The sequence below is a fragment of the Sturnus vulgaris genome, chromosome 3 (assembly GCF_052056855.1).
Source record: "Sturnus vulgaris isolate bStuVul1 chromosome 3, bStuVul1.hap1, whole genome shotgun sequence".
Taxonomy (NCBI): Eukaryota; Metazoa; Chordata; class Aves; order Passeriformes; family Sturnidae; genus Sturnus; species Sturnus vulgaris.
In genome coordinates this window covers 114,121,884-114,137,817 of record NC_142245.1, presented here as the reverse complement: position 1 = coordinate 114,137,817, position 15,934 = coordinate 114,121,884, and the positions used below count along the sequence as shown (strand labels likewise).

The 15,934-nt window shown below is 53.2% G+C and overlaps 1 protein-coding gene across 1 annotated transcript; it reads right to left on the bottom strand.

Moving 5' to 3' along the window:
- Positions 1-3,603: 3,603 nt before the first annotated feature.
- Positions 3,604-15,622, bottom strand: CLU (clusterin; the record flags this gene model as incomplete). Its single annotated transcript, XM_088162663.1, is given in 9 exon segments — positions 3,604-3,756; positions 3,843-4,024; positions 4,248-4,474; positions 5,688-5,801; positions 7,100-7,505; positions 10,217-10,387; positions 13,932-13,994; positions 13,996-14,081; positions 15,534-15,622. Coding segments are annotated over 9 exon segments (1,345 nt in total), but the record flags the coding sequence as incomplete, so codon positions are not given.
- Positions 15,623-15,934: the final 312 nt, after the last annotated feature.

Here is a 15,934-nt window from a genome sequence, read left to right as displayed (position 1 = left end):
AATCCCATTCCTGATCCCAATACCGATCCTGATCCCTGCCCCATTCCTGATCCCAGCCCCATTCCCGATCCCGGCCCCATTCCCGATCCCGGCCCCATTCCCAATCCCTGCCCCATTCTTGATCCCAGCCCTATTCCTGCTTCCAATCCTGCCGGTGATTCCCCCCATTCCATGTTCCTCCCCCCCCCTTTTCCATGTTCCAGTCCCGCTTTCCTGCAGGGGGCCCCCCAATCCCAGTTTCCAGCTCCCATCCCAGTTTCCAGCCCCATTCCTGCAGGTGAACCCCGTTATTCCCATTTCCACCCCCTTTTCCTTCCCATGATCCCTCCTTTTCCACCTCCCACCCCCACATTCCCACACCAGCCCCCTCATTCCCGGGTTCCCGCGTCCCTCGGGCCGCTGGGATGTTCCTGGGGGAGTTTTCCTGTCTCCCGGTGTTTTACCTGCTGCTCCTGTGGGATCGGGCGGATCCGACCCCGACCCCGACCCCGATCCCGACCCGACCCCGATCCCGATCCCGACCCCGATCCCGATCTGATTCCTACCCCGTCCCGACTCCATCCTGACCCCGATCCCAACTTCGATCCCGATCCCGACCCCATCCTGACCTCGATCCCATCCCGACCCCAATCCCGACCCCGATCCCGACCCCGATCCCGACCCCGATCCCAACCCCGACCCCATCCCGATCCCGATCCCAATCCAAATCCCGACCCCATCTCAAACTCGATCCCGACCCCGATCCCGACCCCATCCCGATCCCAATCCAAATCCCGCCCCCATCCCGACCCTTCAAGCCCCTGCTGTTCCTGCCCCCCGCCCTGTCCGGCACCAGCATCGTGTACGCGTGTGAATGCTGCCACGGAATTCCCGCTTTTCCAGCCGGGATTTTATCGGGATTTTAGATTGAAATCTTCAAAAGAGCGGAGCAGTTGTTGGTTGCTATAAAGTTGTTTATTGTAAAGGTGCTCGAGTCTCAAAAGGCAAAGAGTCCCAGGAGTTAAAGTCCGTGCTAAAAGTTTCCAGCATTGAGTCCCAAATAGAAGTGAAGTCCCAAATAGAAGAAAAGTCCCAAATGGAAGTAGAGTCCCAAAAAAAAAAGGTAAAGCCCTAAATGGAAGAAAAGTCCCAAACAGAAGTGAAGTCCTAAACAGAAGTAAAGTCCCAATTAGAAGGCCCAAATAGAAGAAAAATCCCAAAGAGAAGTGAAGTCCTGATTAGAAGTAGAGTTCCCAAAAAAGTGAAGTCCCAATTAGAAGAAAAGTCCTCATTAGAGGTAAAGTCCTAAATGGAAGAAAAGTCCTAAATAGAAATAAAATCCCGATTAAAGCAGAAGCTGCTCCTTGTGCAGTGCCCTGAGAGGCCAAAACCACAGCTCCTGTGCCATGGATTCCTTTCCTTTCCTTTCCTTTCCTTTCCTTTCCTTTCCTTTCCTTTCCTTTCCTTTCCTTTCCTTTCCTTTCCTTTCCTTTCCTTTCCTTTCCTTTCCTTTCCTTTCCTTTCCTTTCCTTTCCTTTCCTTTCCTTTCCTTTCCTAAACTTTCCTTTCCTTTCCTTTCCTAAACTTTCCTAAACTTTCCTTTCCTTTCCTTTCCTTTCCTTTCCTTTCCTTTCCTTTCCTTTCCTTTCCTTTCCTTTCCTTTCCTTTCCTTTCCTTTCCTTTCCTTTCCTTTCCTTTCCTTTCCTTTCCTTTCCTTTCCTTTCCTTTCCTTTCCTTTCCTTTCCTTTCCTTTCCTTTCCTTTCCTTTCCTTTCCTTTCCTTTCCTTAACTTTCCTAAACTTTCCTAAACTTTCCTAAACTTTCCTAAACTTTCCTAAACTTTCCTAAACTTTCCTAAACTTTCCTTTCCTAAACTTTCCTTTCCTAAACTTTCCTTTCCTAAACTTTCCTTTCCTAAACTTTCCTTTCCTAAACTTTCCTAAACTTTCCTTTCCTAAACTTTCCTTTCCTAAACTTTCCTTTCCTTTCCTAAACTTTCCTTTCCTAAACTTTCCTTTCCTTTCCTAAACTTTCCTTTCCTAAACTTTCCTTTCCTTTCCTAAACTTTCCTTTCCTTTCCTAAACTTTCCTTTCCTAAACTTTCCTTTCCTAAACTTTCCTTTCCTTTCCTAAACTTTCCTTTCCTAAACTTTCCTAAACTTTCCTTTCCTAAACTTTCCTTTCCTAAACTTTCCTAAACTTTCCTTTCCTAAACTTTCCTTTCCTAAACTTTCCTTTCCTAAACTTTCCTTTCCTTTCCTAAACTTTCCTTTCCTTTCCTAAACTTTCCTTTCCTTTCCTAAACTTTCCTTTCCTTTCCTAAACTTTCCTTTCCTAAACTTTCCTAAACTTTCCTTTCCTAAACTTTCCTTTCCTAAACTTTCCTAAACTTTCCTTTCCTTTCCTTTCCGAGAGAACTCTCACTCCAATACATAAACTTTTATTTATAAATTACCTAAAGAGCTGAAACCACCAATCTGAAGCGTTTCTTCTAAACAGCACCGGGAATGGGAACGGAACTGGGAACGGAACCGGGAATGGGAACGGAAATGGAACCAGGAATGGGAACAGAACCGGGAACGGCACCGGGAATGAGAATGGCACCGGGAATGGGAACAGAACTGGGAATGGGAAGGGAACCAGGAACGGGAATGGCACCGGGAACGGGAATGGGGATGGCGAGGAGAGGGAAGCGCTGCTCAGCGCGGATGGTGACGCCGTCAGCCAGGATTGAGCGATCCTGGTTGGGAATGTTCATTGGGATCTGCATCCCAAAAATTGGGACTGGGAATTCTCCCTGCAGGGAATGTCAGAAATGGGTGGAGAGGCTGTGCTGGTTCTTCTCGGTGGGATACGGATCCACAGCTGGATTTCCCAGAGCCTCTGCACCATTCCCAAAAAATTGGGATGGGATGGGGTGGGATTGGGGCAGGATCCACACACTCCAAAATTTGTGTTCCCAATAAAGCCCTGGTGCCCCCGACTCATTCTGTGGGGGTCTCTGGGGGTTATCCTGTGAAAATTTGGGAATTCTTAGGGATGAGAGAGGACAAGGACTGTCCCTCAGGATGTTCCCAGCAGGATTTACCCTCAGGAATGTTTCTCAGGATGTGCATCCCAGGGATTGGGACTGGGAATTCTCCCAGCAGGGAATGTCAGAGATGGGTGGAGAGGCTGTTCCAGCTCTTCCCGGTGGGATACAGATCCAAAGCCAGATCTCCTGGAGCCCATTCCCAAAAAAAACTGGGATGGGATTGGGGTGAGACTGGGGTGGGATCCACCCACTCCCAAATTTGTGTTCCCAATAAAGCCCCAGTGCCCCTGACTCATTCCATGGGGAAATCCAGGGCTCATCCTGTGGAAATGTGGGAATTCTTAGGGATGAGAGAGGACAAGGATTGTGCACAGGTGTTCCCAGAAGGATCTGTGTCCATGGGGTGGGCACCGGGATCTGTGTCCCCAAAGGATGGGGACAGGCCTCGAATCCTGGGGGCTCCTGTTGGATCAAATTTGGGAACGGAGCCTGGTTTTACATTTCCACCATTCCATGGTGACAGATCCGAGGCTGTTTTTTCCTCCTTTTCCCCTCAGGATTGACCCAAAAACTCCGGAAGCAGAGCCAGGGATGTTCAACTCTACCTTTATTTTCCGTTTGGGGCCCCGGAGGGCTCTGGCAGCAGGAAGGGTCAGGAGGGGAGAGGTGCCAGCGATGGAGACGATTCCCCCCTGGAAGGGGGATCCGGAGGGGCGGCATCAGCGAGATCGCCTGGCTACTCTCTGGGAATGAGGGGGGAAAAAAAAAACCGGGATGAGCCCGGAGTTATCCCTCAGGGGGAGTTTTTTTGGGAAGGTCCTGGACTCACATGGCGTTTTCCTTGAAATGCTGGAGCGCCTGCTCGGCCACAATATCCATGAATTTGGGATCGTCCCACGGGATGTCCCCGGGCACGGTCAGCTCCAGCGGCTCCGAGTCGAAGAGCTGCACCGTCACCTGCGTGTCCGGCACCGCCGACGGATCCTCGGGATTCGGAGTCTTGGACAGCACCTGGAACGGCAGCACCGGGCTCATCCCACGGGATAATCCGGAGCTGGGTGGCCGGAACGGCCGCGGGAGAGCCCCAGGAGGGCCCCCCCCGACCTTGGCTCCCATCCCGGAGCCGCATCCGGCTCCAGGAGATTCCCGGCAGGAGCACAAAGGGCTCTTTGTGTCCCTGTCCCACTTTTCGGTGTTCCCAGCCCCTCGCCGGCCCCAGCCCTGCCGGGCTCACCGTGGTGACCTGCAGGAAGCCGTCGGATCCCAGGGAATAGTTGGCCAGGCGGGACACCCAGCCGAACTGGCGGTTCAGCTGGTCCAGGAGCCCCGAGGTGTTGAGCATTTCCTCCTGGAATTCCCGGAGCAGGGAATCGTAGCGGCGCGTGAAGCGCTCGGCCACGCGCACGGCGTCCTCCAGCTGCTCCCGCAGCTCCTGCTGGGATGGATCCTCCTGCCCGCAGTCTGGGACAGGGATGGGGTCAGCAGGGCCCTGGGGGGCTCCTCCCATCGATCCCATCCCATTATCCCATCCCATCAATCCCATCCCATGGAACCCATCAATCCCATCCCATCAATCCCATCCCATTATCCCATTATCCCATCCCATCCCTTTCTAATCCCTCCCGTCCTGTCCCATCCATCCTCCAGACCCCAAAATGTCCCCCTTACATCCCAAAGCACTCCCATGGCTGGGCCACCCTTGTACCCCAGAACATTCCCCCCATGGCAAACCCGCCTCACACAGTGCTGGACCCCAAAACATCCCCGGGATGGACCCCAAAACATCCCCGGGATGGACCCTAAAACATCCCCGGGATGGACATCAAAACATCCCAGGGATGGACCCCAAAACATCCCCGGGATGGACCCCAAAATATCCCTGGAATGGACATCAAAACATCCCCGGGATGGACCCCAAAACTCCTCCAGGGATGGACCCCAAAACATCCCCAGGGATGGGACCCCAAAATATCCCCAGTGCATGGACCCCAAATCATCCCAAGGATGGAGCCCTTGCATCCCAAAGCCCCAATCCCTCCAGCCCCACCCCATGCACCCTAAACCCCGAATTGTGACTCTATCCCAAACACATTCCCATTCCTTTCCCAGTCCCATTCTATCCCAATCCCATTCCCATTATTCCCATCCCATTCCCGTTCCCATCCCCTTTCTATCCCCATTTCCCATTGCCATTATTCCCATCCCATCCCCATTCCCATTATTCCTATCCCCATTATTCCCATTCTTGTTCCCATTATTCCCATTCATCCCATTAGTCCCATTCCTGTTCTTCCCTTTATTCCTGTTATTCCCATTCCCATTATTCCCATTCCTGTTCTTCCCTTTATTCCTGTTCTTCCCATTATTCCTGTTGTTCCCATTATTCCCGTTATTCCCATTATTCCCATTCCTGTTCTTCCCTTTATTCCCATCCCCATTCCCATTTTATTCCCATTATTCCCATTCCTGTTCTTCCCACTATTCCCGTTATTCCCATCCCCATTCCCATTATTCCCATTCTTGTTCTTCCCATTACTCCCGTTAATTCCCATTCCCGTTCTTCCCATTATTCCCGTTTTTCCCATTCTTGTTCCCACTATTCCCGTTGTTCCCGTTCCCATTATTCCCATTTTTCCCGTTCTTGTTCCCGTCATTCCCGTCATTCCCGGCTCACCGAGGGCCAGGATCTCCCGGCACTGCTCGCACTCGTCCCTCATCCGCAGGCACCCGGCCGAGTTCCGCCGGATCTCCCGGCAAACCATGCGGTCATCGCTGAAATTTCGGGATTCTGCGGGAATTCCGGGCCGGCCTCAGCTCCCTAAATCCCCTCCCCAACCCCCCCGGTGCCATAAAATTGTGTTTTCCTTGGAATTTGGGCCCCTCCCATCCCCAGGGCTGCGTCGGCAGACGGTGACGGCACTGGCTGCAATATTCCCAAAAAAAACATCGGCTGCAACATTCCCAAAAAAAAAACCCAAACACCGAAAAAAACCCACCGGCTGTAATCCCCAAAAAAAAAAACAAACATGGAAAAAACACCGGCTGTAATCCCCAAAAAAAAACAAACATGGAAAAAACACCGGCTGTAATCCCCCAAAAAAACAAACATGGAAAAAACACCGGCTGTAATCCCCAAAAAAAAACAAACATGGAAAAAACACCGGCAGCAATCGCAAAAAACCCCAAACACCGAGAAAACATCGGCAAGAATCCCAAAAAAAACAAACACCAAAAAATCACCGGCTGTAATCCCAAAAAAAAAACCAAACACCGAAAAATCACCAGCTGTAATCCCCAAAAAAACAAACATGGAAAAATCATCGGCAGCAATCGCAAAAAAAAAAAAAAAAAATCAAAAAACCATCGGCTTCAATCCTAAAAAACCCCAAACACCGAGAAAACATCGGCAAGAATCCCAAAAAAACCAAACACCAAAAAAATCACCGGCAGCAATCTCTGAAAAAAACAAACATCCTAAAACCATCATCAGCAATCCTCTAAAAAAAACCCCAAACATTGAAAAAACATCGGCAGCAATCCCAAAGAAAACCCAAACACCGGCAATATTCCCAAAAAAAACCCCACCTGCGACATTCCCAAAAGAAAAGTCTGCAATATTCCCAAAAAACCCAAACACTGCCGCATTCCACCAAAAATTCCGGCTGCGATCCCCCAAAAACCAAACAACTGCAACATTCCCTAAAAAACCACCAGAATAATTCCCAGAAAAACCGAACAACTGCAACATTCCCTAAAAAAACCCCACCAGAATAATTCCCAGAAAAACCAAACAATTGCAACATTCCCCCAAAAAAACACCGGAATAAAATTCCCAGAAAAACCGAACAACTGCAACGTTCCCAAAAAACTCCATTCCCATGACAGCAGCCAGGATTGTGGTGGGACAACATCCCAAAATCCCAACCCAAAACCAGCGGAACTCACGATTCCCAAGTTCCCACGGGAATTCCCCGATGAGGATTTTCCGGGAATCTTATCCCCCTAAAACATATTTGGGATCCCGCTTCCCCATCCTTCTTCCCTCCCTTTTTTTTTTTTTTTTTTTTTTAATTTTTTTTTTTTAACCTGTCAAGGGAAGCTCCCAATTCCCGTGGGCTCCCTCCAGCATGCGCTGGGTGATGTGGAAGAGCGGCTGGAAGAGGTGCTGGAATCCTCCGGGCGGGCTGTGGAAAAACGGGAAGGGATCCCCGGAAAAGCGGCGGAAGCGGCGCGGGAAACGCAAACGCTGCCCCGGCGACCTCAGCGCCTCCCGGAACCCCCCGAAGGGAGCCTGGAAAAAGGGATGGAGGCGGCCCTGGAGCAGGGAGCTGTCCCGGTAGATCCCGTCGATCCCGTCCTCCAGGATCCCGAACCGCTCCTCCAGGTCCTCCAGCTGCTGCTCCTGGCGCTCGTCGCGCTCCAGCAGCGAATCCAGGCGCTCGCCGTCCACCCAGATGGAGATGGGAGACGAGTGGTTCAGGAATTCCTCCAGCTGCACCGAGCGGGAATGGGATCAGGAACGGGATCCGGGCGTTCCCGGTGTCCCTGTGGGATCCCTCAGCTGCCAAATCTCTGGGAATGGGATCGAAATCCTCCCTTTCCTGGGGGTCCCTCACTTGGAGACCCTCTGGGAATGGGATCAGGAACGGATTCGGGGCGTTCCCGGTGTCCCTGTGGGATCCCTCAGCTGCCAAACCTCTGGGAATGGGATTAGAAATGGGATCCGGGCGTTCCCGGTGTCCCTGTGGGATCGCTCAGCTGCCAAACCTCTGGGAATGGGATTAGAAATGGGATCCGGGCGTTCCCGGTGTCCCTGTGGGATCGCTCAGCTGCCAAACCTCTGGGAATGGGATCAGGAACGGGATCCGGGCGTTCCCGTGTCCCGGAGTGATGTGGGATCCCTCAGCCAGAGACCCTCTGGGAATGGGATCAGAAATGGGATCCGGGCGTTCCTGGCGTCCCTGTGGGATCCCTCAGCCAGAGACCCGCTGGGAATGGGATCAGGAACAGGATCCAGGCGTTCCCAATGTCCCTGTTGGATCCCTCAGCTGCCGAACCTCTGGGAATGGGATCGAAATCCCCCCTTTCCTGGGGGTCCCTCACTTGGAGACCCTCTGGGAATGGATCAAAAACGGGATCCGGGCGTTCCTGGCGTCCCTGTGGGATCCCTCAGCTGCCAAACCTCTGGGAATGGGATTAGAAATGGGATCCGGGCATTCCCGGTGTCCCTGTGGGATCGCTCAGCCAGAGACCCTCTGGGAATGGATTAGAAATGGGATCCGGGCATTCCCGGTGTCCCTGTGGGATCCCTCAGCTGCCAAACCTCTGGGAATGGGATCAGAAATGGGATCCGGGCGTTCCTGGCGTCCCTGTGGGATCGCTCAGCCAGAGACCCTCTGGAATGGGATCAGGAACAGGATCCAGGCGTTCCCAATGTCCCTGTTGGATCCCTCAGCTGCCGAACCTCTGGGAATGGGATCGAAATCCCCCCTTTCCTGGGGGTCCCTCACTTGGAGACCCTCTGGGAATGGGATCAAAAACGGGATCTGGGCATTCCGATGTCCCTGTGGGATCCCTCAGTTGCCAAACCTCTGGGAATGGGATTAGAAATGGGATCCGGGCATTCCTGGTGTCCCTGTGGGATCGCTCAGCCAGAGACCCTCTGGGAATGGGATTAGAAATGGGATCAAGGTGTTCCCGGTGTTCCGGAGTGATGTGGGATCCCTCACTTGGAGACCGTCTGGGAATGGATCAGAAATGGGATCTGGGCGTTCCCGGTGTCCCTGTGGGATCCCTCAGCTGCCAAACCTCTGGAATGGGATCGAAATCCCCCCTTTCCTGTGGATCTGTCACTCGGAGACCCTCTGGGAATGGGATCAGAAATGGGATCCGGGCGTTCCTGGCGTCCCTGTGGGATCGCTCAGCCAGAGACCCTCTGGGAATGGGATCAGGAACGGGATCCGGGCGTTCCCGGTGTCCCTGTGGGATCCCTCAGCTGCCAAACCTCTGGGAATGGGATCGAAATCCCCCCTTTCCTGGGGGTCCCTCACTTGGAGACTCTCTGGGAATGGGGGAAATTTCCCCCTTTCCTGGTGTGCCTGTAGGATTCCTCTGGGAATGGGATCAGGGCAAAATCCCCCCTTTCCTGCCATCCCTGTAGGATCCCCCACCTGCCAAACCTCTGGGAATGGGACTGGGGAAAAATCCCCTCTTTCCTGGTAACCTGGAGTGATGTGGGATCCCTCACCTGGAGACCCTCTGGGAATGGGATCGGGACAAAATCCCTCCTTTCCTCATAGCCCTGTGGGATTCCCCCATCTGACCATTCTCCAGTCACTGGGAATGGGATGAGGATGAGGCTGAATTTCCCCTTTTCCCGGTATCCCGGTGTCCCCTCACCTCCTGACCCTCTGGCTAATGGGAATAAGAGCGGGAAATCCCCAATCCCCCCCCCCCCCCAGTTTCCCGCTGTTTTCTCGGTTTTTTCCTGGGTTTTTCCCACTGTTTCCCTATTATTTCTGTTATTTCCCCGTTATTTCCCTGCTGTTTCCATTATTTCCCCATTTTTTTCCCCCGCCGTTTCCCGGTGTTTTCCCCGTTATTCCCCCATTATTTCCCCGCCATTCCCCCGTTATTCCCCCATTATTTCCCCCGCCGTTTCCCCGTTATTTCCCCCGCCGTTTTCCCCGTTATTTCCCCATTATTCCCCCGCCGTTTCCCGGTGTTTTTCCCCGCCGTTTCCCGGCATTTTTCCCCGCCGTTTTTCCCCGCCGTTTCCTGGCGTTTTCCCGACATTCCCCCGTTATTTCCCCATTATTCCCCCGCCTTTTCCCGGTGTTTTCCCCGCTATTTCCCCGCCGTTTCCCAGCGTTTTCCCCGCCGTTTCTCGGTGTTTTCTCCGCTATTTCCCCGCCGTTTCCCTGTTATTTCCTCCCCCTTTTCCCGCCGTTTCCCGGCGTTTTTCCCCGCCGTTTCCCGGCGTTTTCCCCCGCCGTTTCCCCGCCGTTTCCCCGCGTTTCCCGCCGTTTCCCCCGCCGTTTCCCCGCCGTTTCCCCGCCGTTTCCCCGCGTTTCCCGCCGTTTCCCCCGCCGTTTCCCCGCCGTTTCCCCGCCGTTTCCCCGCGTTTCCCGCCGTTTCCCCCGCAATTTCCCCGCCGTTTCCCCGCCGTTTCCCCCGCCGTTTCCCGGCGTTTTCCCCGCTCACCTGCCGGCCCACGAGCGCGGCGCCGCTGCGGCAGGAGCGGGAGTAGAAGCGCAGGCAGCGCTGCCGCAGGCACGGCTTGCAGCGCTCCCACAGCTCCAGCACCGAGGAATTGCAGCGCTCGCCGCGCTCCGTCAGCTCCTGCTCCTTCTGCCGCGCCAGCCGCACCGCTTCCTGCCGGGAATGCCGCCCGTCAGCCGCGCCCCGAGCCCCGCCGTGCCGGGGATCGGCATTCCCAGAGACCCGGGACACAGCGATTCCCCCGGCTCGGCATTCCCCAAACCCCAGCACGGCATTCCCAGAGTCCCGGGACACAGAGATTCCCCCGGCTCGGCATTCCCAAAACCCCAGCACGGCATTCCAGAGTCTTGGGACACAGAGATTCCCCGGCTCGGCATTCCCAAAACCCCAGCACGGCATTCCCAGAGTCTTGGGACACCCCGATTCCCTGCCCAACACTCCCAAAGTCCCGGGATGCACCGATCCCCGGTGCATCATTCCCAGAGTCCGGGGAGCCGCTGATCCCCAGCCCGGCATTCCCAGAGACCCGGGACACCCCGATCCCCGGTTCGGCATTCCCGGAGTCCCGGGACACAGCGATTCCCCGGCCTGGCATTCCCAAAACCCCAGCACGGCATTCCCAGAGTCCCGGGACACCCCGAACCCAAGCACGGCATTCCCAGAGTCCCGGGACACAGAGATTCCCGGCTCGGCATTCCCAGAGTCCCGGCTCGGCATTCCCAGAGTCCGGGGAGCCGCTGATCCCCAGCCCGGCATTCCCAGAGTCCTGGGACACCCCGATCCCAAACACGGCATTCCCAAAGTCCCGTGAGCCACTGATTTCCCGCAAGGCATTCCCAGAGTCCTGGGACACAGCGACCCTCAGGATGGCATCCCCTGTTCCCGGGACAACCCCGATCCTGACTCAGCATTCCCAATTCCCGGGACACCCAAACCCTGACACAGCATTCCCGACTTCCGGGATAACCACCCCCAGTCCCCGGGACACACCGATCCTGACTCAGCATTCCCAATTCCCGGGACACCCCAATCCTGACACAGCATTCCCAGACTCTCGGGACATTCTGACCCCTGACTCAGCATTCCCAGACTCCCGGGATATCCAATCCCTGACACAGCATTCCCGGTTCCCGGGACATTCTGACCCCTGACTCAGCATTCCCAGACTCCTGGGACACGCCATTCCCAGGACAGCAACCCCCGCTCCCAGTCCATCCAAATCCCAGGCTGGCATTCCCCATTCATGTTCCCGATCCCGATCCCATTTCCAGTCAATCCCAATCCCATTCCCAGTCCATCTCGTTCCCATCTCAATCCCCCATCCCCATTATTCCCATTCTCCATTCCCCATTCGCAATCCCATTCCTGATCCCATCTCCATTATTCCCATTCCCCATTCCTGATCTCATATCCCATATTCCGTATCCCATATCCCAATCCCAATATTCCCAATCCCATTATTCCCAGTCACCTCCTTCCCGCTCCGTGTGTCCCACAGCGCTGTCAGCAGCTCCCATATCCCATATCCCAATATTCCCATTATTCCCATTATTCCCATTATTCCCAATCCCACCTCCTTTCTGCTCCGCGTGTCCCTCAGTGCTGTCAGCAGCTCCCGTATCCCATAGCCCATATCCCAATCCCAATATTCCCAATCCCATATCCCAATCCCAATATTCCCAATCCCATATCCCAATATTCCAAATCGCCTCCTTTCCACTCCATATGTCCCGCAGCAGCCATATCCCATATCCCAATATTCCCAGTATTCCCAGTATTCCCATATCCCAATATTCCCAGTCACTTCCTTCCCGCTCCGCGTGTCCCGCAGCACTGTCAGCAGCTCCCATATCCCATATCCCAATCCCATTAATCCCAATATTCCCTATCCCATATCCCATTAATCTCAATATTCCCAATCCCAATATTCCCAATATTCCCAATATTCCCGTCACCTCCTTCCCGCTCCGCGTGTCCCTCAGCTCTGTCAGCAACTCCCATATTCCATACCCCAATCCCAGTATTCCCAATCCCAATATTCCCAGTATTCCCAGTCACCTCCTTCCCACTCTGCGTGTCCCTCAACGCTGTCAGCAGCTCCCGTATCCCATATCCCAATATTCCAAATATTCCCTATCCCCTATCCCATATCCCAGTCCCATTAATCCCAATATTCCCAATATTCCCATTATTCCCAATATTCCCATTATTCCCAGTCACCTCCTTCCTGCTCCACGTGTCCCTCAGTGCTGTCAGCAGCTCCCGTATCCCATAAATCCCCAATATTCCCAATCACATTATTCCAAATATTCCCAGTATTCCCAGTATTCCCAGTATTCCCAGTCACCTCTTTCCCGCTCCACGTGTCCCTCAGCGCCGTCAGCAGCTCCCGTATCCCATAAATCCCAATATTCCCTATCCCATATCCCATATCCCATAAATCCCAATATTCCCTATCCCATAGCCCATATCCCATAAATCCCAATATTCCCATATCCCAATATTCCCAATCCCAATATTCCCAATATTCCCTATCCTGTATCCCATATCCAATCCCATTCATCCCAATATTCCCATATCCCAATATTCCCTATCCCATATCCCATTAATCCCAGTATTCCAGTATTCCCAGTCACCTCTTTCCCGTTCCGCGTGTCCCTCAGCGCTGTCAGCAGCTCCCGTATCCCATATCCCATATCCCAATCCCATTAATCCCAGTATTCCCTATCCCATATCCCATTAATCTCAATATTCCCAATCCCAATATTCCCAATATTCCCAATATTCCCAATATTCCCAATATTCCCGTCACCTCCTTCCCGCTCCGCGTGTCCCTCAGCTCTATCAGCAGCTCCTGAATCCCATAAATCCCAATATTCCCTATCCCATATCCCATTAATCTCAATATTCCCAATCCCAATATTCCATATCCCATTATTCCCAGTATTCCCAGTATTCCCAGTCACCTCTTTCCCGTTCCGCGTGTCCCTCAGCGCCGTCAGCAGCTCCCGTATCCCATAAATCCCAATATTCCCTATCCCATATCCCATTAATCCCAATATTCCCATATCCCAATATTCCCAATATTCCCTATCCTGTATCCCATATCCCAATCCCATTAATCCCAATATTCCCATATCCCATATCCCATTATTCCCAGTATTCCCAGTATTCCCAGTCACCTCCTTCCCACTCCTCATGTCCCTCAGCACTGTCAGCAGCTCCCGTATCCCATATCCCAATATTCCCAATATTCCCTATCCTGTATCCCATATCCCAATCCCATTCATCCCAATATTCCCATATCCCAATATTCCCTATCCCATATCCCATTATTCCCAGTATTCCCAGTATTCCCAGTCACCTCTTTCCCGTTCCGCGTGTCCCTCAGCGCCGTCAGCAGCTCCCGTATCCCATAAATCCCAATATTCCCTATCCCATATCCATTAATCCCAATATTCCCATATCCCATATCCCATTATTCCCAGTATTCCCAGTATTCCCAGTCACCTCCTTCCCGCTCCTCATGTCCCTCAGTGCTGTCAGCAGCTCCCGTATCCCATATCCCAATATTCCAAATATTCCCTATCCCTATCCCATATCCCAATCCCATTAATCCCAATATTCCCAATATTCCCATTATTCCAATATTCCCATTATTCCCAGTATTCCCATTATTCCCAGTATTCCCAGTCACCTCTTTCCCGTTCCGCGTGTCCCTCAGCGCCGTCAGCAGCTCCCGGTGCTCTTTCCCCGCTCTGCTCCATCAGGGATTTCATTTTGCCCACGCCCTGCAGCGCCCGCTCCAGCTCCGCGTCGATGCGCCGGCTGCCGGCCGCCGACAGCTCTGGGAATACCGCGGGAAAAGAGGGAAAAATGGAGGGAAAAAAGGGGGAAAATATGGGGGGAAATCGGGGAAAAAATGGGGGAAAATCGGGGAAAAAATGGGGGAATTATGGAGGAAATTTGGGGGAAAATTGGGGAAAAATGGGGGAATTATGGAGGAAAAAATGGGGGAATTATGGAGGAAAAAATGGGGGAAAATCGGGGAAAAATGGGGGAAAATCGGGGAAAAAATGGGGGGAAATTGGGGAAAACAATGGGGGAATTATGGAGGAAAAAATGGGGGAATTATGGAGGAAAAAATGGGGGGAAGAGGGGAAAAATGGGGGAAAACCGGGGAAAACCGGGGAAAAAATGGGGGAAAATCGGGGAAAAAATGAGGGAAAATCGGGGAAAAAATGAGGGGAAATCGGGGAAAAAATGGGGGAATTATGGAGGAAATTTGGGGGAAAATTGGGGAAAAATGGGGGAATTATGGAGGAAAAAATGGGGGAAAAAATGGGGAAAAAATGGGGGAAAAATGGGGGAAAAATGGGGGGAAAATTGGGGAAACGCAGGAAAAATTGGGGGAAATATGGAGGGGAAATTGGGGAAAAGATGGAGGAAAAGTGGAAAAATTGGGGAGAAATTGGGGAAATATGGAGGAAATGTGGGGGGAAAGTCGGGGAAAAGATGGGGGGAAGAGGGAAACGGGGAGAAAAGAGAGGGAAAAAGAGGGAGGGAAGAGGGGAAAAAGAGAGGGGAAAGATGAGGAAAATTGGGAGGGAAATTAGGGGAAATAGAGGAAAAAATTGGGGGAAATATGGGGGAAATTGGGGAAAAAATGGGGGAAATATGTGGGAAAATCAGGGGGAATTGGGGAAAAGATGGGGAAAATTGGGGGGGAAAGTTGGGGGAAAATATGGGGAAAGCATGGGGGGAAAAGGGAGAAAAAAATGGGGGAAAATTGGAAAATCCCCCTCAGAGATAATTGGGTGTGTCCCATCCATTATCCCATTAATTATCCCATTAATGATCCCGTTATCCCATTAATTATCCCATTAATTATCCCATTAATTATCCCATTATCCATCCCGGGATAACTCCAGATCCCGATCCCACCCCCCCCAAACCCCCCCTGGGGGTGCGACCCCCTCCCTCCCTAAACCCCCCCAAAATTAAAATCTATGACCCCCCCCAAAACCCCCAAAAATGAGACCCCGTGACCTCCCCCGTCCCAAAACCCCCCCCAAAATTAAAACCCGTGACCCTCCCCCCCCCAAAGACCCCCAAAATGAGACCCCCTGCGACCCCCCAAATTCAAACACGTGACCCCCCCAAATTAAAACACGTGACCCCCAATCCCCCCCCAAAATGAGACCCCAAATTAAAACCCGGGACCCCCCAAAATTCAGACCCCGTGGCCCCCCCCTTCCCCCCTCCCCAATCCCCCCAAAATTCCGAGCCCCGCCCCCACCTTTGAGCTGCTGGGGGGGCACCAGGCCCTGCGCCCCCCCCCAGGCCAGCAGGGTCCCCAGCAGGGACAGCGACAGCGACAGCGACAGCGACAGCGCCATCCTACCTGCGGGGAGGGGACAGGGACAGGATTGGGGACAGGGATGGGGACAGGGGACAGGGACAGGGACAGTGAGGGACAGCGACAGCGCCATCGTACCTGCGGGGAGGGGACAGGGATTGGGATTGGGGACAGGGGACAGGGATTGGGGACAGGGATGGGGACAGGGACAGCGACAGTGCCGTGGTACCTGCGGGGAGGGGACAGGGACAGGGATTGGGGACAGGGACAGGGATGGTGACAGGGGACAGGGACAGCGCCATGGTACCTGCGGGGAGGGGACAGGGATAAGGATTGGGACA